Genomic DNA, 24,310 nt, shown 5'->3' on the forward strand with positions numbered 1-24,310 from the left:
CAATAAACCAGTCTTGCAGTATCTTTTTCACCAATGTCCAACAGGGTGTTGCAATCGCAAGAAAAAACATCCAAAGCCATCAGACTGCACGCTGCCTTTGTGTACTGACTCTGACACCTTTCTTTTGCAGGTAGCATCACAGCCCGCACCAAGTCCAGCACCCCCACCACCGAACAACTCACTGATGGGGTAAACCTGCAGTACTTAGTTCTTAGTGCCCAGCATTCTCTTGTGGTCATAAAAAAGACCAAAACACCTTTGGTTGGTCCCGGAGAGGCCAGTGTCCGAGCCTGTCGCCATCTTATCATAAGACCAAAACCAACAAATCTGAACAATATTGTGAGCACTGAGATGTCAGAATGGGCACTGATCTGAAATTAATTGTGAGAACTTTGAATTTCTTACTGAAAAAACGGGTAGAACAAATTTTTACATGGCCCTTCCCACAGGCTTTTCTTCCATCTCAGCAACACTGAATGGCTATTAATGACATAGGCTGAAGGTGGCAGTACAGGCCTGAGCTTCGGCAGCTGCTGCCAAAATCAAGGCAAGGGAAAGAACACTGTCTTTCATTAATGCCTCATGTAACTGGACTGACCTTTGTCTGAAGGTATGCTGAAGGGGACACAAGATTGATTTAGCAGCTGAAGAATACACAGAACAGACTGTGTGATAAAGAAACACATCATTTTGATACATGTGACAACCAAATAGACTTACAGTTAAATTTGTTATTAAATGCAAGCCGATTAGCAATTCACTTTGAATCCATAATTATGTTTGGTTGTTATTATCCCCTCAAAACAAACACATAATTTCACTAGTCTATTAGCATAAAGAGCCAAGTGGTCTTCAGTTAAGTGAAAAGTTAATGCTGACACAATGTTATATTTAGAATATTAATAGATTCACGTCTATGGGCTGCTTTTGTTTAAAGGTGAGCTCTGGAGAGATCCTATGTAGAAACTGGCAGGAGTGACAAAAACTGATAACATTGTCAAAGATATAAAAGAAAGAGCTGCAGTTATATAGTGCTTTTCATGGCCTCTGGCTATTCTAAATTGTTTTACAGCCAATAAAGCATTGTGGCCATTGTTTTATGATTATAATATGCAAACAACAGTAAATGGATCAAATTCATGGAACTCCCTGACCACCACCTCCATCACAAACACTGCAATGATTCAAGAAGAGTGAACAGGAATGGACAATAAATACTGGCCTTGCCATGTTCATTTATATTGCACAGATGAACTAAGAAATGAACCAAATTGTTCACAGAAAGATAAGAAAGCTGAGAATGTTCTAGAAGATAGAACATTACAACACAGTACAGGCTGTTTTGCCCAAGATGTTGTGCCAACCTCTTAAACTACTCTAAGATCAAACTTACCCTTCCTCCAACATAGCCTCTATTTTTTCTCATCTATGTGCCTATCTAAGAGTCTCTCAAATGTCCTTAATGTATCTGCCTCTGTCAACAACCCTAGCATGCACCCAGCACTCTCTTACCTCTATCATTCCCTATGCTTTCCTTCAATCGTATTAAAATTATACCCCCTCATACTTGCCATTTCCTTCTTCAGAAAAAGTCTCCGGCTATCGGCTCAATCTATACCTCTCATCATCTTGTACATCTCTCTCAAGTGACCACTCATCCTCCTTCTCTCCAGAGAGAAAAACCCTAGTTCACTCAACCTATCCTCATAAAGTGACAGTGACCAATTGCTCTAATATCAAGCAAGACTTGTAAATTGGGGAGAATTTAAGAGACTGGAGAGAACATTCCTGTTTCGTTTTAATATGGTGCTCTGGCATGTATCAACAGAAGATGGAAAATTTGGTTTAACATCTTATTTGAAATTCGGTGCCTCTGGGAGTGCTACACTCTTCAACCCTTCTCCGGAGCATCAGCTGAGGCTATGTGTTCGAGTAATGGAATGGGTCTTGAAGCTACCGTTGAAAACATTCAACTTTGAAAATAAGGGGCAAGTTTTGGCTGTCATTCCTCTTCTCCATTCATCTTCATCCCCCATATTATTTAACAATAATATTTCACAATATAAAATATCACAAAGAACTCAGAGTTGTGGACAGAACTCAGCACATCACAGAAACCAGCCTCTCCTCCACGGACCCAGTCTATACTTTTCACTGCCTCAGTAAAACAGCCAATAAAATCTATGCTTCTTACCGCCTCAGTAAAGCAGTCAACTAAGTCAAAGATCCCGCCCACCCCAGACATCTTCTCTTCTACTCCTTCCCATTAGGTAGGAGATGTTGTGGATAGTGTGGAGGGCTGTCAGAGGTTACAACGGGATAGGATGCAAAACTGGGCTGAGAACTGGCAGATGGAGTTCAACCCAGATAAGTGTGAGGTGGTTCATTTTGGTAGGTCAAATATGATGGCAGAATATAGCATTAATGGTAAGACTCTTGGCAGTGTGGAGGATCAGAGGGAGCTTGGGGTCCGAGTTCATAGGACACTTAAAGCTGCTACGTAGGTTGACTCTGTGGTTAAGGCGGCATATGGTGCATTGGCCTTCATCCATCGTGGGATTGAGTTTAAGAGCTGAGAGGTAATGTTGCAGCTATTTAGGACCCTGGTCAGACCCCATTTGGAGTACTGTGCTCAATTCTGGTCGCCTCACTACAGGAAGGACGTGGAAACCATAGAAAGAGTGCAGAGGAGATTTACAAGGATGTTGCCTGGATTGGGGAGCATGCCTTATGAGAATAGGTTGAGCGAACTTGGCCTTCTCTCCCTGGAGCGACGGAAGATGAAAGGTGTACAAGATAATGAGAGGTGTTGATCATGTGGATAGTCAGAGGCTTTTCCCCAGGGCTGAAATGGCTAACACAGGAGGTCACAGTTTTAAGGTGCTTGGATGTAGGTACAGAGGAGATGACAGGAGTAAGTTTTTTTACGCAGAGAGTGATGAGTGTGTGGAATGGGCTGCTGGCAACGGTGGTGGAGGCAGAAATGATAGGGTTTTTTAAGAGATTACTGTTTGGCTATCTGAAGCTTAAAACAAATAGAGGGCTATGTATAAAGCCTACGTAGTTCGAAGGTGGCCTAGTGGCATCAGCACTGGACTTCGGGGTGAGAGGTCCTGAGTTCGAATCCGGGCGGCTCTCTTGTATGCTCTCTATCCATGCCTGGGTTGAGTGTCGAGCTAGCAACTCGACCTTGTAAAAAAGAACCTGGGGAGGGATGGGCTCTGCCAGGTTTCAGATGCCCAAGACACATCGTACAATGAGCAATCACCAAAAAGATCGGTGCAAAAAGCTTGTCATGACGGCGCCCCGATGACTCCACCAGGAGTTAAGGGCGCACGCGTGTGCACACACACACAGTTCTAAGGTAGGGACATGTTTGGGCACAGCTTTGTGGGCCAAAGGGCCTGTATTATGCTGTAGGCTTTCTATGTTTCTATACAAACACCTGAATGCCAGGCTCAAGGAGAATTTCTAACGCACTGTTATAAGACGACTGAATGAAGATGGACTCTTGACTTCATAATGTCCTTGCAATTTATTGTGTATCCGCATTGCATTTTCTCCGTATCAGTATTTTATTCTGCACTCTATTATTACAACCACAATGCACTGCTTAATGAAATGGTCTAATCAAATGGGATGCAAGACAAGTTTTCATTGTACTTCAGTCATGTGATAATGATAAATCAATTTAGCAATAATATTTAATGGCAGTTTTGTTAGCCAGCTGGGTCAGAGATGTGGCTTAGGTAACTGGTTTTGCATGGCTTGCTGTTGAAAGGTTCTCACCAACAGTTCAAATTCAAGTTTATTACTGTCATTGGTATACATGCACAGGGTATAAAAGGCCAGAAAAATTAGCTTTTTGCGGCAGCAGAACAGCACATTACAAAACGAGGACAAACATAAGTTAACATAAACATAAATTAGCATAAATTATACATAACTTACATGTGCAAAAATAGACAACTTAATATAAACAATACTGATGCAAGATTTAGGAAGAGAAGACAAAACATACTTTGCTTTAGCATTAAGGTCTTTCACCTAGGCTCAAGAACCTAATGGTAGTGGGGAAGAAGCTATTGTTGAACCTTGAGGTATGGGCCTTCAGGCTACTTTTGGGAAGATCACTGGGAGATTAATTTCACTGTTAAGCCACCAGTGTTCTCATTGACTATAAAAGTCTAGGCCACCATCTTGAACCATATCATAGTCATTCAGCTTGGGACTGGCATTGGGCTTGATCTTTGCAGGTGCAGTGCCCGCGTTACAAGAATTACATGGAAAGCCAGAAGTCTTGGTACATATTGGCACCAATGACATAGGTAAGACGAGGTCCTGAAGAGAGAATTTAGGGAGCTAGGTAGAAAGCTGAATAGCAGGATCTCCAGGGTAGTAATCTTTGGATTACTGCCTCTGCCACTCAACATTGAGGGTAAAATAGGATGATTTGGCAGATGAATGCATGGCTGAAGAACTGGTGCAGGGAGCAGAGTTTCAAATCTCTGGATCATTAGTAATTCTTCAGGGGATGTGAGACCTGTACACAAGGGATGGGTTACACCTGAACCCAAGGTGGGGGGGGGGGGGTCCAATATCCTTGCAGGCAGGTTTGCTAGAGCAGTGGGGGAGGGTTTAAACTAATTTGGCAGGGGTTGGGAAACAGAGTGATAGGGCTAAGGATGGGGCAGTAGGCATACAAGCAGAGGCAGTGTGTAGTGAGACTTTTAGGAAGGACAGGCAGACAATGAGGCAAAATTGAAGTTAGTGGGATGAGTTGCAGTATAACAGGTGGACAAAATCAAAAAAGGGTGATGAATACAGGACTAAAGGTGTTATAGTTGAACGCACGCAGCATGTGGAATAAAGTAAATGATCTTGTAGCGCACTTAGAGATTGGCAGCATGACACTGTGGGCATCACTGATTCATGGCTGAAAGAAAATTATAGTTGGGACCTTAATATCCAAGGACACACATTGTACCAAAAGGACAGGCAGACAGGCAAGAGAGGGTGGTGTGGCTCTGGTTGGTAAAATATGAAATCAAATCCTGAGATGGAGGTGACATACAATCGGAAGATGTAGAATCGTTGTGTGCGGAGTTAAGAAACTGCAAGTGTAAAAAGATCCTGATGGGAGTCATATACGGACCTCTGCACAAAACCAGGATGTAGGCTACAAATTACAGCAGGAGAGAGAAAATCCATGTCAAAAGGGCAATGTTACAATAGTCATGGAGGATTTCAATATGCAGGTGGATTGGGAAAATCAGATTGGTGCTGATTTTGGATCCTAAGATAGAGAACTTGTAGAATGCCTACAAGATAGCTTTTTAGAGTAGCTTATGGTTGAGCCCACTCAGGGATCAGCTGTTCTGGCTTCGGTGTTGTGCAATGAATTTGGATTTGATTAGGGAGTTTAAGGTAAAGGAAAACTAAGGGGCAAATGATCATTGTATGATAGAATTCACCCTGCAATTTGAGAGGAAGAAGATAAAATTAGATTTATCAGTATTGGAGTGAAGTAAAGTGAATTAAGGAGGCATGAGAGAGGAGATGGCCACGGGCAGTTTGAAGGGGACACTAGCAGGGATGTGGTGGAGCAGCAATGGCTGGAGTTCCTGTGAGTAATTTGGAAGGCACAGGTTAGGTACATCCCAAAGAAAAAGAAGTATTCTAAAGGCAAGATAACACAATTAAGGCTGACAAGGGAAGTCAAAGCCAACACAAAAGCAAATTGAGGTCATAGAGCAGATATTAGTGGGAAGTTAGAGGACTGGGAAGCTTTAAAAAACCAACAGAAGGCAACAAAAAAGCCATAAGAGGGGATAAAATAAAATATGAAGATAAGTGAGCCAACAGCTTCAAAAAGAATACCAAAGTTTTTTTTCAGATATATGGTGTAAAAGAGAAGCGAGAGTAGATATCGGACCACTGAAAAATGATGCTGGATAGATAGTAATGGGGGGCAAGGGAATGGCAGACAAACTGAATAAGGGTTTCACATTAGACTTCACTGTGGAAGACACAAGCAATATACCAGAAGTTCAAGAGTGTCAGAGGGCAGAAGTGAATACAGGTGCTATTTCTAGGGCGAAGGTGCTTGGAAAGCCGATAAAGGTCTGAAGGTTGTTAAGTCACTTGGACCAGATGGACTACAACCCAGGGTTCTAAGAGAAGTAGTTGAAGAGATTGTGGAGGCATTAGCAATAATCTTTCGAGAATCACTAGATTTCGGCATGATTTCAGAGGCCTGCAAAATTAATAAAGTCACTCCACTCCTCAAGAAGGGAGGGAGGCAAAAGGAAGGAAATTAGCCTGACCTCAATGGCTGGGAAGAGGTTGGAGTTGATTGTTAAGGATGAGGTTTCAGGGAACTTGGAGGCAGGTGGTAATATAGGCCAAAGTCAGCATGGTTTGCTTAAAGGGAAATCTTGCCTGATAAATCTATTGGAATTCTTTGAGGAAATAACTTGCAGGATAGACAAAATGTGGATGTTGTGTATGGATTGATAAGGTACTGCACATGAGGCTGCTTAACAAGATAAGAGCCCATGTTATTACAGGAAAAATACTAGCCTGGATAGAGCATTGGCTGATTGCCAGGAGGAAAAGAGTGGGAATAAAGGGAGCTGTTTCTGATTGGCTGCTGGTGACTAGTGGTATTCCACAGGGTTTGGTGTTGGACCGCTTCTTTTTATGTTATATGTCAATGATGTGGATGCTTTGTGACCAAGTTTGCAGATATTACGAAGATAGGTTGAGCGGCAAGCAGTTTTGAGAAGGCAGGGAGGCTGCAGAAAGACAGACAGATTAGGAGAATGGGCAAAAATGTGGCAGATGGAAAACTGTGTTGGGAAGTGTATGGTCATGCATTTTATTAGGAGGAATAAAAGCATGGACTATTTCCTAAATGGGAGAAAGTTCAAACATCAGAGGTGCAAAGGGACTTGTGAGTCCTCATGCAGGATTCACTAAAGGTCAACTTGCTGGTTGAGTTGGTGGTGAGGAAGGCAAATGCAATATTAGCATTAATTTCATGAGAATTTGAATATAAGAAAACAAGGATATAATCCTGAGGTTTGATAAGGTACTGTTGAGGCCTCATTTGGAGTATTGTGAGCAGGGTTCAAAATAGATCGACAAAAATGGTTCTGGGAATGAAAGCCTTGTCACTTGAGGAGTGTTTGATGGCTCTGGGACTGTACTCGCTGGAATCTGGAAGAATGAGGTGGATCTCATTGAAACCTATTGAATGTTGAAGGGTGTAGATAGAGAGGATGTTTCCTATAGTGGGGAGTCTAGGACCAGAGGGTGATGAATCTGTGGAGCTTGTTGCCACCGGTGGCTGTGGAGGCAAAATCGTTGGGTATATTTAGGGTGGAGATTGATAGATTCTTGAAAGACAGGCTGTGAAATGTTATGGGGAGAAGGCAGAAGAATTGGGTTGAGACAGAAATGCATCAGCCATGATCAACTGGCGGAGCAGACTAAGAGGGCTGAATGCCCTAATTCTGCTCCTATTTCTGATGGTCTTATGGTTTTACCATAGTGCCATAGAGTCATTGAGAAATACAGCACAGAAACAGGCCTTGCAGCTGATCTAGTCCATGCCAAAGCCATTTAAACTGCCTACTTTCATCGACATGCACTGGGACCATCGCCTTCCATATACCCACCATCTACGTACCAAATAAACTTCTCTTAAATGTTGAAATCGAGCTCGCATGCTCCTTTTGCACTGGTAGCTCATTTCACACTCTTATGACTCTCTGAGTGAAGATGTTTCCCCTAATGTTCCCTTTAAAGCTCTCACCCTTAACCAATGAACTCCGGCTGTAATCCCACCCAAGCTCAGTAGAAAAGTCCTGCTTGCATTTATCCTTTCTATACCCCTCATAATGTTGTATACTTCTATCAAATCTCCTCTCAATCTTCTACTTTCTAAGGCATACAAAACTAACCTAATCAATCTTTCCTTATTACTCAGACCCTCCAGATCAGGCAACATCCTTGTAAATTTTCTCTGTACACACCCCTACAATTTGCCTACCGACAAAACTGATTGACAGATGATGCAAGAAGATGGAGAAGAAGGATGCTTATGTGAGAATGCTGTTCTTGGACTACAGTTCAGCATTCAACACCGTAATTCCCTCCAGGCTTGACAAGAAGTTCAGAGACCTTGGCCTTCACCCTTCCCTGTGTTGCTGGATCCTGGACTTCCTGTCAGATTGCCAGTGGGTGGTCAGAGTGGAGTCCCTCACCTCTGCCCCTTTCACCCTAAGCATAGGTGCCCCTCAGGGCTGTGTCCTAAGCCCCCTCCTTTACTTTCTGTATATCCTTGACTGTGTTGCCACTCACAGTTCCAATCTGCTAATTAAATTTGCTGATGACACTACAATGATTGGCCTCATCTCAAATTATAATGAGGCAGCCTACAGAGAAGAAGTCATCACCCTGACACAGTGGTGTCAAGAAAACAACCTCTCCCTCAACGTCGCAAAAACAAAGGAGCTGGTTGTGGATTACAGGAGGAATGGAGACAGGCTAGCCCCTATTGACAACAATGGATTTGGGGTTGAGAGGGTGAACAGCTTTAAGTTCCTTGGCATAAACACCATCAAGGATCTCACGTGGTCTGTACATATCGGCTGTGTGGTGAAAAAGGTACAACAGCGCTTCTTTCACCTCAGATGGTTGAAGAAGTTTGGTATGGGCCCTTAAATCCCAAGAACTTTCTACAAGGGCACAATTGAGAGCATCCTGACTAGCTGCATCACTGCCTGATATGGGAACTGTACTTCCCTCAATTGCAGGACTCTGCAGAGAGTAGTGTGGACAGCCCAGCACATCTGTAGATGTGAACTTCCCACCATTCAGGACATTTACATGGCCAGGTGTGTAAAAAGGTCCTGAAGGATCATTGGGGACCGAGTGACCCCAACTACAAACTGTTCCAGCTGCTGCCATCTGGGAAACGGTACCGCAGCATAAAAGCCAGGACCAACAGGCTCCGGGACAGCTTCTTCCACCAGGCCAACAGACTGCTTTATTCATGCTGACGTAACTGTATTTCTATATTATATTGACTGTCCAATTGACAATACTATTTATTATAAATTACTATAAATTGCACATTGCACATACAGACAGAGATGTAAAGATTTTTACTCCTCATGTATATGAAGGATGTCAGTAATAAAGTCAATTCAACTCAACCTTGTGGACATCTTTTCTGCAGGTATGTGACCAAAACCACACACAATATTCCAGATTAGGTCTCACCAATGTGTTATACAATTTCAATATAACATCCCATTTACTGCACTCAATACATTGATTTATGAAGGCCAATGTGCCAAAAGCTTTCTTTATGACCCTATCTACCTATGATGCCACTTTCAACAAATTATGAACCTCTGTTCCCAGATCCCTTTGTTCTAACACACTTTTCAGTGTCCTGTTGTTCACTGTAGTGTAAAGTGAACTGAAGTGTAAAATGTCGCACATATCTGCATTTAATTCCATCTGCCATTTTTAAGCCCATTTTTCCAGCTGATGCAGATCTCTCTGTGGTTGCTTCCTCGCTGTCACTAAACCCCCCCCCCCCCCCCAATTTTGGTGTCATCTGAAAATTTACTGATCCAGTTAACCACATTATCATCCAGATCGTTGATACAGATGTCAAACAACAAAGGACCCGGCATTGATCCCTATGGCACACCACTAGTCACAGGCCTCCAGTCAGGGAGCCAACATCTACTACCACTGTCTGGCTTCTCCCCGCTCCTGTTTTGATATGTGTCTAATATGTCCTGTTTTGATATCATAAACAAAGAGAGCAGCTATTTTACCATTTAGCAGAGGACGCTCTGTCTACTGAAACAACCCTACTGAAATCATTAACCTTCTGACTCCCTGGTAAGGGTGCTGCTGCTTAAGCAAGACCCAGGTCAAAGATCAACAATGAACTCATTGAGATTAATTCAATTCCTCAAAATAACTCATTTGCACATTCTCTTACCCTATGAATTCATCAGCACGCAGTCATACAGAATAATCAACCAACAAAACAAAGAATAACTCCAAAATAACTGAAGTCATCCATGAAGATTTGATTTTTTAAGCATTAGTGCTTTATCATCATATTTAATGGTCTCACTTCCTCTATTTTTCTTTGATAAATGACTTTGTTGGTTCATTTTACACTGTTATATCTGACAATTAAAGTTTCAGAATCTACTCATTTTGCCTTGCTTAAACAATCCCCTTGAAAAATATGTGCTGTAGTTCTTTTAGAAAGTCTGTTCTATTGCTATGATCTCTTTCAAATGACATATCTGTGATTTTTCCTTCTGCTTCAGGCTAAGTTGTGGAAATGGCCCAGTTTTTATCCAATGGATTTCTAAGCAGCTAAAGTAATAACTGCACATGGAGTAAGTGAAAGACAAACACATGCTTTGAAATCATTATTTGCATCTTTGTTTTCACCTATGGTCATTTTGCAATGATTGGCTAAAGTCTAAGTGGTTGTATTTATAGAAGGTATGGCCAATTCTGTCAAATATAGTCATCTGGATAGATATAACTCTCACTATGATACCATCCATTCTGACAAAAGATTTCACTGCTAACTGCCAAACCTATTGAGAATATTCAACATTTCCTATCATTATTTCACATTTCCATAAGACCATAGGAGCAGAATTAGGTAATTTGGCCCATCGAGTCTATTCCACAATTCCATCATGGCTGATTTATTATCCCTCTCAATCCCATCCTCCTACTTCTCCCCGTAAACTTTGACTCACCCCCTTAGTCATCAAGAACCTATCAACCTCTGCTTTAAATATGTCCAACATTACTTGACTTCCCTATCTGTCTGTGGTAATGAATTCCACAGATTCACCACGCTCTGACTAAAGAACTTGCTTCTCAGCTCTGATATAAAGGGATGTCCTTGTATTCTGAGGTTGTGGTCTCAGGTCTCAGACTCACTGAATATAGGAGGCATTCTCTCCATGTCCACTCTATCTAGGCTTTTCAACATTTGATAGGTTTCATTTGCAATACTTTCTTTGCTTTCAGAATAATCACGGGGTAATTTTTTCTTCCCAATCAAGCTATTTGTGTATAAATTTATTTATTTATGTGTTAACCTATTTAACCCATTCATGTTTGGAATGTGGGAAGAAACCCAAACACCGGGAGGAAACTAGTTGCGGGAAGAATGTACAAACTCTTTAAAAGCAGCGGTGAGAATTGAACCCTGGTCACCGGCACTATGATATTGTTACATTAACTGCTACACTATTGCCAGTGGGGGCTTTGTTGTTTCTTGACTGACATTTTACTGTTGAATGACCCACACCTGTTGGGATGGGTAAAGCTATTACCCGGAGCAGACAATAAGCCTTTAAAGATTAGATCAAATAATAGTTAGAGCTCCTGCCAGTGATGTTATCATCCCTGTCTTTTTATTGGGCTTCAGCAGTTCTAGTTTTTACTCATCAGACATTTTTGGAAGTAGATGGGAGGGAAGGAGGGAGAGAGGGAGAGAGAGAGAGAGAGAGAGGGGGAGAGGGAGAGAGGGGGAGAGGGAGAGAGGGGGAGAGGGGTAGAGGGGGAGAGGGGTAGAGGGGGAGAGGGGGAGAGGGGGAGAGGGAAAGAGAGAGAGAGAGAGAGTGTGTGTGTGTGTGTGTGTCTTTTCAGTAGCTTCTCAGCTGCTGTCAGTGAGTGCTGGAGGCAGCTTTGAAAGTTGCAGATTTTGTGGCTTAAGTGCATCTATAATTAATGCTTAAAGTGCCGCAAATGATTCTGGTTCCTTGAGGTTGGTGCAATCTGTCTTTCCTGATAATGCCCTTTACGGGTGCTTCTGAAGCTTTACCAAAACCTTCAGCACTGCTGGATTTACCTCTCTTGTACTTCTGAGCTGGTACTCAAGCCGAAATCATTGAAATCAGACTTGGCCACAAAGATTACCAGTCACTAAATCACAGGGCAGAGCTCAGCCACTCCCCACTGGATTTATTGTACGTTGGAGATGAAATAACATCTCAGCCTTCCTTCCTGTCAATCCATAAAGCCAACAAATCTGTCTTATTGCTTTTTGTTCTGTGACAGTTCAGTAAAGTGGTAACACAGTGACAATGAAAATACAGCATTAGGTCTCCAAACATTTGAACTGTACCATTATGTATTTAAAATACTTCATGGAAATTTGTGATAGCAGTTTTACAATTTAGATCATCGGCTGTGGCAATTGCTTGCGATGAAGTTTTAGAGCATTTCTTATCTCCCAGTAGCCAGGTTGATCTAAATCATTTTATTTGTCTAGTACTTTGCCTCCTTTTCTCTGCAGTTGCTGACATAAACTGAATCTTTTACAGGGAAATACACTGAAAGAATGCCTTTAGTTTTAAGAATAATAAACAAATATAATTGCTTTCACGTATAGCAATTAGCTTCTTAGCCTTTCTTTCAAAAAGACATGTTGGATTAATAATTCACAAGATCAGAATTCTGGTACAATTCTCTCAAATTGTATTTTCAGGTGTCCCTGACACACAACAGAGCTAAATAAAAAGCATAATGTGAAAAGTGAAGATGCTGTCCTTGAGCTTCTTGTCAGCATTATAAGACAGCATTGCTGAAATAGTGGTGGCAAGGCCAACCACAGCTGGAGACGTTTCTCTTTGAATTATTCTGACAATAGGTTTCTCCTTGGAAAGCATTTCTAGCTTGGTAGTATATTGTCCTTTAAGATTTCTGACTGGTTGTCAAGTTTATGACAGCGTACCGATGAATACCAAGATGCAGCTATGGGTTTCCAAGCAGTGGTTTTGTTCACAGGGAGAGCCACGTACTTCTGGCTACCCAGAAACTTTGCTGATGACCTGTGGAAACTCTTCACTGGTTGTAATACAACAGGGGAAGTAGATGTGGTCACTCTCCTGCCACCAAACTGCATTCTACAGGATGTAGAGGAATCCTGTTCCCTTTGTCATGACACTTGTCCGTATTACATATCGTGAATATATGACTGGAAACTACAAATATTGTCTATCCATGGATCTTACTTAGACACGTGAAAATACATTCACTGGCCACTTCATTTGGCACACCTGTACATCTTGTTAATGCGAATATCTCATCAGCCAATCATCTGGTGGCAACTCAACGCATAAAAGCATGTAGACATGGTCAAGAGGTTCAGTTGTCGTTTGGACCAATCACCAGAACAGGGAAGAAACGGGATCTAAGTCACTTTGACCGTGGAATGATTGTTGGTGTCCGACAGGGTAGTATGAGTATCTCAGAAAACCTGAAAATGCTGATCTCCTCACACACAACAGTCTCTACAGAGAATGGTGCGAGAGATGAAAAATATCCAGTGAGTAGCATTTGTGTGGGCAAAAATGCCTGATTAATGAGAGAGGTCAGAGGAGAAGGACCAGACTAATTCAAGGTGACTGGAAATGGACAGTCAGTCAAATAACCACCAATTACAACAGTGATGTTCAGAAGAGCATCTGTGAACACACAACATGTCAAACCTTGAAGTGGATGAAGTATAGCAGCAGAAGACCACACTAGATTCCACTTCTGTGACCACTTCATTAGGTCCACTCCTGTACCTGCTCCTAACTCTATTGAATTAGTGGCCAAGAATTCTTTCTGATGGTGTCTAATACAATTTAATAAAGAGATTCAACACCAACTTATTTCTTGGTAGCACTGTTACATACAGAAGAATATCTGCATTGTAAAAAGACAAAATGACCCGGAGAGAGCTCAATATGTCATTGGAGAGAGAGTCTGAAGGTAACTCAGGAGTGACAAATAAACACGCAAAATGGGCTTCTCTTCCTCCACCATCAACGCTGCCCTCAACTGAATCTCTTCCATTTCACGCATGTCTGCTCATACCCCATCCTCTCGCCACCCTACCAGGGATAGGGTTCCTCTTGTCCTCACCTACCACCGCACCAGCCTCCAAGTCCAGCACATAATTTTCTGAAACTTCCATTACCTCCAACATCACAAAGCACATCTTTCCCTCCTCAGCACTTTCTGCTTTCCGCAGGGATCGCTCCCTACACGACTCCCTTGTCCATTCATTCCTCCCTATCTCCCTTCTGGCACTTATGACAGTGCTACACCTGTCCTTACACCTCCTCTCTCACTACCATTCAGAGCCCCAAACAGTCCTTCCAGGTGAGGCAACACTTCATACTGTGTTCGGTGCTCTCGGTGTGGCCTCCTGCATATTGGTGAGACCTGACATAGATCGGGAGACCACTTTGCTGAGTATCGACACTCCGACCACCAGAAAAAGTGGGATCTCTCAGCGGTCACCCATTTTAATTCCACTTCCCATTCCCATTCCAGTATGTACATCTATGGCCTCCTCCACTGTCGTAATGAGACCACACTCAGGTTGGAGGAACACCACCTTGTTTGGGTAGCCTCCAACCTGATGGTATGAACATCGATTTCTCAAACTTCTGGTAATGCTTCCCACCCCTTCCCCCTCCTTCACTATTTCCCATCCCCTCTTCCCTCCCTCACCATATCTCCTTACTCACCCATCACCTCCCTCTGGTGCTCCTTTTTCTTTCTTCTATGGCCTTCTGTCTCTTTCACCAATCAACTTCCCAGCTCTTTACTTCATCCCTCCCCCTCCAAGTTTGACCTATTATCTGGTGTTTCTCTCTCCCTTCTCCCCACCTTTTAAATCTACTCCTCAGGGTTTCGACCCGAAACATCGACTGTACTTTTTCAGAATCAGAATCAGGTTTATTATCACCGACATGTGACGTGAAATCTGTTAACTTAGCAGCAGCAGTTCAATGCAATACATAATCTAGCAGAGAGAGTGAAAAAATAATAAATAAAATAAAACATAATAATAAATAAACAAGTAAATCAATTACGTATATTGAATAGATTATTTAAAAAATGTGCAAAAGCAGAAACACTGCATATTAAAAAAAGTGAGGTAGTGTCCAAAACTTCAATGTCCATTTAGGAATCGGATGGCAGAGGGGAAGAAGCTGTTCCTGAATTTTCCACAGATGCTGCCTGACCTGCTCAGATCTTCCAGCATTTTGTGTGTGTTACTCGGATTTCCAGCATCTGCAGATTTTCTCTTGTTTGACGCTCAATGAATGTTGTTACAATTTTTCAGCTTACTCAGAATCTAAAGTACTACCAAGTGCAATCTACTGCAATCAAACAATAAATGTATGATGCATCTTTTTTTCTCTTCATAATAGAACATGAAAGCAAAATTAGGAAAAAAAAAAGAAAACAACATACCAACAGCTTCAGAGAGACCGTAGACCTTCTGACTGTAGGCATCTGTTTTGTCCCATATGTAAGTGTAGGCCAGGTTTGGTGATGAATGGAACCATTTCTGGAAGAGATGCCCTTCCACGGCCACCATCAAGTGAACCTTAATCAGATTGATTGGCACAATTGATTGAGTCATTGTGACCTTCAGAAGGGATTTATAGCCAGCGGTGCGTGAGCTTAGGTAGCACAACTTCATGCTGGAGCCAGGGATTTCAACAGCTTCATGGAGAACCTGAAGACATTGCACAAATAATACTTGTATGTTAAAGCCATTATTACAGTCTAATTTGTGAAGTTGTGAAATTCTTCTAATAACTCACTGTCATCATCTATCATTTTATGCCGTACAATCAGTATTCTACTCTCAGTAATTACTATAAATTGGCTTGGCCCATTACAAACAGCATCAGAAATCATTTATGTGCTTGTCACATGTTAGTTAAACAGAATATTCTAATCTGTTTGAAAGAAAAAGTGTCCTTTCATTTGATTTTGCAACAGACAAACATCTTCCTAAAGACTGAACTAATGAGGTAACCTTTTTGCAAATCTCTTTCTTTGCAAGCATGAATGCCATGAATTTTAAATAAATAGTATGGGGACTGGAGGTTTTAATGTGTAATTTATGAGACATAAATAAGGAAACATAATGATTACTGACAGAGCCACACACAGTTAAATGGGATCAGGGCCTTTAATTCTGGAAAGTATTCCAACAATCAATTAGATAGTGGAAAGTGTGTGATTCAAGCCCATCTACATGGGTGTTTACTTTTATGGAAAAAATAACTCTGGAGAGCCAAAATTCAAAAGCAAAAAAATCAGAGTAGATTCCTCATGCACAAATACTTTTTTTAAAATGGAAATATCTTCATTTTACCGAAACTGCATTAATTCTTTAGACCTCTTTTTTCAAATAGTGGCAAAGCTATTTGCAACCAGACTGGAGTTGATTGGGTAATCTGCCCATCAATCGGACCAATTGACTGCACTGCATGGTTGGGGTTTGTGAGCTGAGGGCATGCGATGTTGTCGCTGAAGAATGGTGACACTTGCGGGCTTCCCTCAGCACAATCCTTGCTGATTTGAGTTGATGCAATCACTGCATTTCACTGTATGTTCCAATGTACACGTGACAAATAAAGCTAATCTTTAATCTTTGCTCAAGGGACTGGGACTGAGATTTCTTTTTTCTCTCTGGAAAGAGTGTCCAGCTTTTATTGGAAAAGTTGCTGAATTTTTTGTTATGAGTTCCGTTTCTTCCACTCCACAAGCACTTTCCCCTTTCTGACTAAATTGACGTTGTTTGCTGTCACTTCCATTGAAATGTTGCCAGCAAGCTAACAGATCCAAAAGGTTACCAGACTGCAGGTGGCTGCACCAGAGGATCAAGAATTCTGCTAATTCTTAACCCAAGCAAGATAATTTGGGTAATAAGTTAGCAAGGTTGTGAGAAAGCTTACGGAGAACCTTAAGAAGGGGGCTAGCAAATAGGACACAGGAGACATCTGGTATGTCCTGGACTAGAACAGGAAGGCCAAGTCCATTCACAGCCCACCCTCAACATTCACCACTGATGAAGTGCTGCATCAAATTGTATGGCCATGCACTGAATTTTCTTTCCTCTTTTCTGTAATTAATTTATTAATCTCTCACATACTTTACCATGCACCTACCTGAGTCTCTGGAATGATGGGGTTCTGCCCAGGAGATGAGCTAAAGAAAGTTGAGAGTGGAGAAGATACAAGGATTGGTTCCGGTCGCACAAATCCACTCAAGTCACAGCTTGGAATGGTGTTTTCCTCTGTCTTCATAACCAGTGTGTTCATAGCATAGAAAGTGTTCCAAGGAAGCCAGACTGTGCGTTCCTGGCTGAGAAATGGAGCACGCTCGAAGTGCAATGTAAGAGATGCACCACCATTTGCAATTAAATCAAACCTACGGATACAAAGAAGGCACAATTTTAGCAAAAGCCGTCTGAAAGAACCACAGCATTGGTTCTATGACATAAACTCCTCCCTTTGGCTAAGGCACATTAGCTCTTGACAACATGGTAGAGTTTCCTACACAATAAATGAGAACAATAAGCTGTTTAACCTTATTCCCAATGGTCCATGAAACCATAAGAAATAGGAGCAGAAATGAGCTATTTGGCCCATCAGGTCTGTTCCTCCATTCCATCATAGCTGATTTATTATCTATCTCAACCCATTTCTCCTGCCTTATCTCCAAAACCTTTGATGCCCCTTTTAATAAAAAAAACCTCTGCTTTAAATATTCCCAGTGACTTGGCCTCCATAGCCATCTGTGACAATGAATTCCACAGATTCACCAAAACTGGCTAAAGAAATTCCTCCTCATCTCTATTCTGAAGTGACATCCTTGTATTCTGAACCTGTGCCCTATAGTCCTAGACTACCCACACCCCCCACTATTGGAAATATCCTCTCCGCGCTTGGCTGCTTTAGGTATGGAAAGCCCAGACTGAACACTGTAAAGCAGGCGTGCACGTCTGCTTGCCTGCATTCAGTGACTAGGTTCCTGATAACTTCCAATGTACTGCATACAAAAATGATGTATTAAGTATCAGAATTGCCAAGCCTTTGCTTATCACTTGATCGTACAAATAGGATTTTTCAGAGGAACAGAGGAATTACAGAGATCTTTAGACATTATGGAGTGATGCTGCATCATTAAAGGAGGTGCCACACAGCTCCAGCAATCCAGGTTTAATTCTGACCTCTTCTACTACCTATGTGCAGTTTGCACATTCTGCCTGTGAACTTTGAGAGGAAAACTTATGTCTTCCTTCCACATTCCAGAGAAATTTTGGAAGATTAATTGGTCAGTGTAAAATACCCCTTGAGTAGGTGTGTGGCAGCAAAAATGGGGGAAGCTGATTGGCATGAGAAAGGGAATAAATGGATTATAGGGGAAAGTGGAAGGATGAGATGGTAGGGAATGCTCAGGCAGCCAACATTGATTCAAAGGGCTGAACAGCCTCTTTCTATGTCATAAGCGAGAACTTAAAACAGATAAATTAATTATTTTCTGTATTTATTTCTCACTGGGTGGGTGGGCTTGAATTTTTACACTGTATTTAACATTGACTGCATGTCTTTGGTATTGTTTGCAAGTCTGACCGTACATTGTTTTACTAAAGCTGAAGTGTTACATAATACAAGGTACTGAGATAAGAGCTGTGTGTCCTTTCAAGGTGACAGAAGACTGATAGCTATTTAAGAAAGATTGAGGTCAACTAGAAGTTAATTGCTGTTAGTATGGTAAGTTTGAAGATGGGCAGGTATTTCTAAATTCACAGATTGTCAGAACAAAATAAAACTATGGAAATCCATTTGTACTTCATGTCTGAAGTGTGAAAGACTAACAATTGTTTTTAATCTTGTTAAATCACCCAAAGCATTTCTCACAGTCAGTGAAAGAAGAACTTTAAGTTATCTAATTTATAGAAAGGTAAACGCCCCAGTGAAATGAGTTGCAGTGTTTGTCTATAAAATGGTCTTCAAAAACATAAAAGAACATAGGGTAACATCACCATAACAAGCATCAGTATTTAAAATACATAAATATAAAATGAGTGTGGAGTGAAAATGCCATTGTGTCCCTGATGTACCAGATCAGAATGTTGGTTCAGACAGAACAACCTGAGAGTTGAGTATAAAATCATGAGAATGTGAAGTTATGGGGGTGGTTGACTGCCTGCAGGATTTTGGAATGGAACGTCTACAGTTCTTTCAGAGAGTCTGGTGTGAGGTACAGCACATGAAGCAAGGGCCATGGCTTCAGCTGGCCTCATAATTCCCATTAAGGATGACCGCATATGAAGGTTACATAAGGTAACTTGCCACAACAGCTGTTGGAGAAGGGCACTGGTGCAGAGAGGGAAAAAAGACTTTAGCATAAGGATGCCATGTGTATAGCTGAAAAGAATCTTAATGACTTCAGTAAAGGTCTGAATCAAGCTGGGAAAGACTGGATACTGGGCTGAAAGCAAAGGAACAGAAGAAGGAGTTGGCGGGATTGGACAGGCTAGATGCAGGAAAATTGTTTCCGATGTTGGGGAAGTCCAGAACGAGGGGTCACAGTTTAAGGATAAAGGGGAAGCCTTTTAGGACCGAGATGAGGAAAAACTTCTTCACACAGAGAGTGGTGAATCTGTGGAATTCTCTGCCACAGGAAACAGTTGAGGCCGGTTCATTGGCTATATTTAAGAGGAAGTTAGATATGGCCCTTGTGGCTAAAGGGATCAGGGGGTATGGAGAGAAAGCAGGTACAGGGTTCTGAGTTGGATGATCAGCCATGATCATACTGAATGGCGGTGCGGGCTCAAAGGGCCAAATGGCCTACTCCTGCACCTATTTTCTATGTTTCTATGTGATGGACCTTGATGTTCCCATATAGCCTAAGGAAAATGTCATATATCTTGATATAGGCTTCTAACTGTAAATTTTTGCATGTGCTTGATTGATACACACAAAAGACTGAGCTTGATTATGTTGGCAATATGGAAGAAGAATCCAATAATAGTCGGCCAATTTTCACATATGAATCAGACAACGAGCCTATATAAGAAGCTAAAGCCCTGAACTATCCATCTTTTTCCTGAAGAAAAACTTAGGAAAAAAACTTAGATATCTAAAATGATTGGAATAAGATTTCTAAGTGACTCTTAACTTCCCTATAAAATTCCCAAACAAGTCATTCGCTTCATGAGCAATTACAGTTGGACGAAGTGCTGATCTTGCCAACAGTGATCAGAGTCTCTAAATGGATAAATCAAAATTACTTAGTGGGTGAATTAGATAGTGTCCTTGAAGGAGGGACCTTGTTGCTTCAACTAATCCATTGAAAATCAAATTTCTGACTCACGTTCCATCCTGTCGGGTAATTGTGTATCCATACTGAGGATATTTGACAAATGACACGTTTACTCCAACTAATGGCGTTCCATCCTTTGTAAAGACTTGTCCTCTGATTAGTGAAGCTAAGCTGTGAAAGAAAACAGAAGACCACATTGCAATTGCAAAATGTCTTTTAAACTAAACGACAAAACAGCAAATGAAGGTTTGCAGTGATAACACGATAAACATTGCAAAGGCAAGATGTTATTTCATAACAGTGACTCTTTGTTTTCCTCACTCCAATATAAATATGCCAACAGATAGATGGATCCTATTAACGTGAAAGTCATTGACTTGCAGGTAGTTTATTACTCCAAGAGAGTGAACAGTGCCTACAGATTCTGAATCTCTCAAGAGGTTTTAGTAAGGAATGACCAGTAAAGAAAATAGTTGTGACATCAGCCTGACCAGAGGAAATTGTGCCTGTTGTGGAACAGAATGCTGCCTGCTTCTTGTGGAAACACAGGCATTTCCTCCATAACTCCAAGGGAGTTTGAGCTCCTGCACAAGTGTGTGAAAACATAAAAGACTGGGACTTATTCTGAGCTGCTCACTGACTATTTCCCAGCAAAGCTCTAACATTGAATGTCTCATGGAATCTTGAAGAGGAGGGCAATCTTCCTGCAATTCTCCAGCAGTCACCTGGTTTGCTGGCTGAACCTGCACTAGAAAGACTGGAAGTTTTTAATGGTGTGATTAATTTTTAATGACTTTTGAGTGTTTATGTATACCGGTAACTTATACAAAGATGCAAAACCTTTAACAATTTTGATGGACAGTTAAGCATGAGGGGATGGCTTAAATGCCAGTGAAAGCATTTCTGAGGGTTTGTTCAAACCTACTGTGGGATACTATTTATGGTTGGAAGGACTTGTGTATTGACCATATTCAGGAAGCTGCCACCAGAAGAACCTGTCCAGGAAAATGTGGACCTGTTGGGTAAAGGGAGACAGAGTGTGGACAGCTCATCGATGCCAAGAAATTCCAGACTGTGTTTTTCTGAAATGCTGTTTCTTCTCGTATTTTCCATTGCTGCTTAATGTTAAGAAACACATGCCTAATATTTATATTTTATTCTGTATTATATTTTAACCGGTCAACTTTCAATATATTTAAGATGTTACCACCATTCGTGAACTTTTGAGATATCCACTGTTCCTTATTCCAGGTTATCTAGATATTTCTCTCTTTATTAGCACAAACCTCTGCTGAATTCTTTGTGATTACATTTAAAAATCTATCAACTGAACCTACAAGTTAGACTATTCATTTTGTTGGAGCTTAAGGGCTGTTATGAAGATTTGGGTAATATGTTTCTTAACTGAATTGAATTAATTTAAATGTATTTAACTATTTTCAACTACTTTGGGCAGAAAGAAATGGAGCTGGGGTAGGTGATACGGTCCTTCAAATCTGTTCTACCTTTCATTAAGATTGTGGCTGAACTTCTACATCAGCAGCATTCGCATGTATTACCTTACAGTACTGTGCAAAAGCCTTAGGCATATACACATGTATAGCTAGGGTGCCTAAAATTTGCACGTTACTGTAGTGATTTTATGTATTGCACTGTACTGCTGCTGCTGCAAAAAAACAAATTTTATTACATTTGTGAGTGATGATAAACCTGATGCTGGTATGGGTCTCTGTTGTGGGCTGAGAGTGAGGGCGGGGCAGGGAAAGGGAAATCTTAGATGGGAAAAGGGGAGAGGAGAGGAAGTGGCAAGCACTGGAGACACATTCCCTAATGATCAATTAACCAATTGTTTGGAATTAAATGATCTTGCCTGGTGTCTCAGGGTTGAGTGTGTCTGCATCCTTGCCACAACCCCCTCCACCCTTCTCTGTCACCTGTCCCACAACCCTCCTGTTGCGCTCCACCCTCGCTATTCCCAACATCCTTTGTTCCCGCCAGATAAGCAAACTCGCTCTCTGCCCTTTGTTGAATGAGGTATACAGGAAGATGTTATTCCCTGCTTGGCAATGCTGCCTTCAGCACCTCCAACAGTGCCCTTCGGTCAGCTGTAGGGTCATTACAAGTACAGCACTGTGCAAAAGACCTAGGCAGCCTATATATATATATATACACACACACATATATATATGTATAAATAAATTTATATATATATATATATATATATATATATATCTATACACCCAAGACTTTTGCCCAGTACTGTATATCACTTTATTTTTTTTTAATAGTCAAAGATCAATTGAGCTCTCTTTGGACCAAAACATTGACTGAATTAACACAACTCCTTGGATCTAAAAAAAATCCAAAGCATCACCACCTACTGATGGTGGTACAACTTCTCCTCTTTTCATACCCCAGATGATGTTCCCCTTATTTATTTATTGAGATACAGTGTGGAATAAGTCCTTCCAGCCATTCAAGCCAAGCTGCCAAGCAATGCCCAATTTAACCCTAGCCAAATCATGGGATAGTTTATAACGTATCTTCTAACCGGTACGTTTTTGGACTGTGGGAGGAAACCAGAGCACCTGAAGAAAACCAACACATTCCATGGGGAGAATATGCAGTCTTCTTACAGATGACATCAGAATTGAACTCCAAACTATGATAGCCCAAGGTGTAATTGTGTTTATAATTTATAAATCCCTGGGTTTATAATCTTAGTTCAATAAGATATCAACAAGTAATGCAAATATTGGAAATCTGGTTCACTCTAGGAGACTCGTACAGCAATAGTTTCACAGAATTTATGAATATGAAAATTTTCTATCAGATCATTGGAAAACAATGAAAGAAACACGTCCCTTATATCAGGTTGTAGAGTGTGGTTTATCACTCATAACTGTAACTAAAAACCAGCTCCACTGGTTATCAATGTATAGAGATGATAACAAAGTTTGTAACTGCAATTTTCCTTAGACTTTCAATACCCTTTAATTATTGTGTTTTTTAAAATATACAAGCTCATTTAGTGTATGCATGGAGAAGTACAACCATTATAGGAGTACCTTATTCTCCATGGAAATAGATAAAATTGATCATTTTCTATAATTATAATGGTAGCCTTATTCAATCCTAATTAATCTTTACTTTTTTCATGTATCAACAATCTGCAACATATTAATTTCAATTCTATGCTTCCCATAACACCCAGAATCAGACAGGTTAATCTATGTTTGGTAGATGTTTTTGGATTCAGTTATACATCATGCATTTATTTAGTGAGGCCTTCTTTCTTAAATCTGCACTGTATTTCCACTTACCCAGCCATCTTAACAAATGCGTGGTGTGACTGGGAAGTAAACAGAAAGCCCTGTTCATCTGCACTTCAATTTACTGGCTTTATCATGTACCTTCATGTGATCTCTGTTGATTTCAGAAGGCAACAGATTGCCATTACTCTAGATAGTGACTCAGGTTTTAACTGACAAACACACTTACTGAACGGTAAAGGAATAAATGAATATTGCAATGACTACAATTATAGTTATTGAGCTCAAGTGTCTTTTCAAGTAAGTAGAAAATAACAATTGCAAATACTGCTCTAAACCGTAATGCAATATCCATGTGGTGCATTTTGTCACTTTTCACAGAAATGATCTGTCTTTATTATATCTGGCCAAAAGCTTCAGGCAGATTCCCCATTTGAATTAATCAGGCTGAGAAAATGTTTCACAGAAATAATTGAGAAAAAACAATTTAAATAAATGTTAAAATCCATCCTAAGATTGCTCTCATTTGAATTTACACTAAACATTATGAACATAAGAAGCAGGAGTAGGCTATTCAGCCCCTAATTTCTATACCACTGTTGAGTAAAATTATGGCTGATCTTTCTCTTTAGTGCCACATTTCTGCTGTAACGTGATAAATCTTTATTCCCTTCATCAAATGTATATCAATCCCTGTTTTAAGCATGCACTCAATGGCCATTTTATTAGATACAGGAGTGGTAAATGGTTTGGTCTTCTGCTGTTGTAGCCCATCCACTTCAAGGTTCAATGTATCGTGCACTGAGAGATGCTCTTCTGCACACCACTGTTGTAAT

General features: G+C 41.0%; 1 protein-coding gene across 13 annotated transcripts in view; it reads right to left on the reverse strand.

Moving 5' to 3' along the window:
* Positions 1-24,310, reverse strand: part of tenm2a (teneurin transmembrane protein 2a) — a 2,964,155-nt gene that overhangs the window by 63,628 nt on the left and 2,876,217 nt on the right. For all 13 annotated transcript variants that reach the window (XM_073067293.1, XM_073067288.1, XM_073067292.1 and 10 more), the window contains 3 exons: positions 20,254-20,373; positions 17,040-17,301; positions 15,328-15,595 (listed from right to left, as the gene is read on the reverse strand). In XM_073067293.1, coding sequence (XP_072923394.1) covers positions 15,328-15,595; positions 17,040-17,301; positions 20,254-20,373 — 650 coding nt within the window. The remainder of the gene's footprint in view (positions 1-15,327; positions 15,596-17,039; positions 17,302-20,253; positions 20,374-24,310) is intronic.

This window comes from Hemitrygon akajei, chromosome 15 (genome assembly GCF_048418815.1).
Source record: "Hemitrygon akajei chromosome 15, sHemAka1.3, whole genome shotgun sequence".
Taxonomy (NCBI): Eukaryota; Metazoa; Chordata; class Chondrichthyes; order Myliobatiformes; family Dasyatidae; genus Hemitrygon; species Hemitrygon akajei.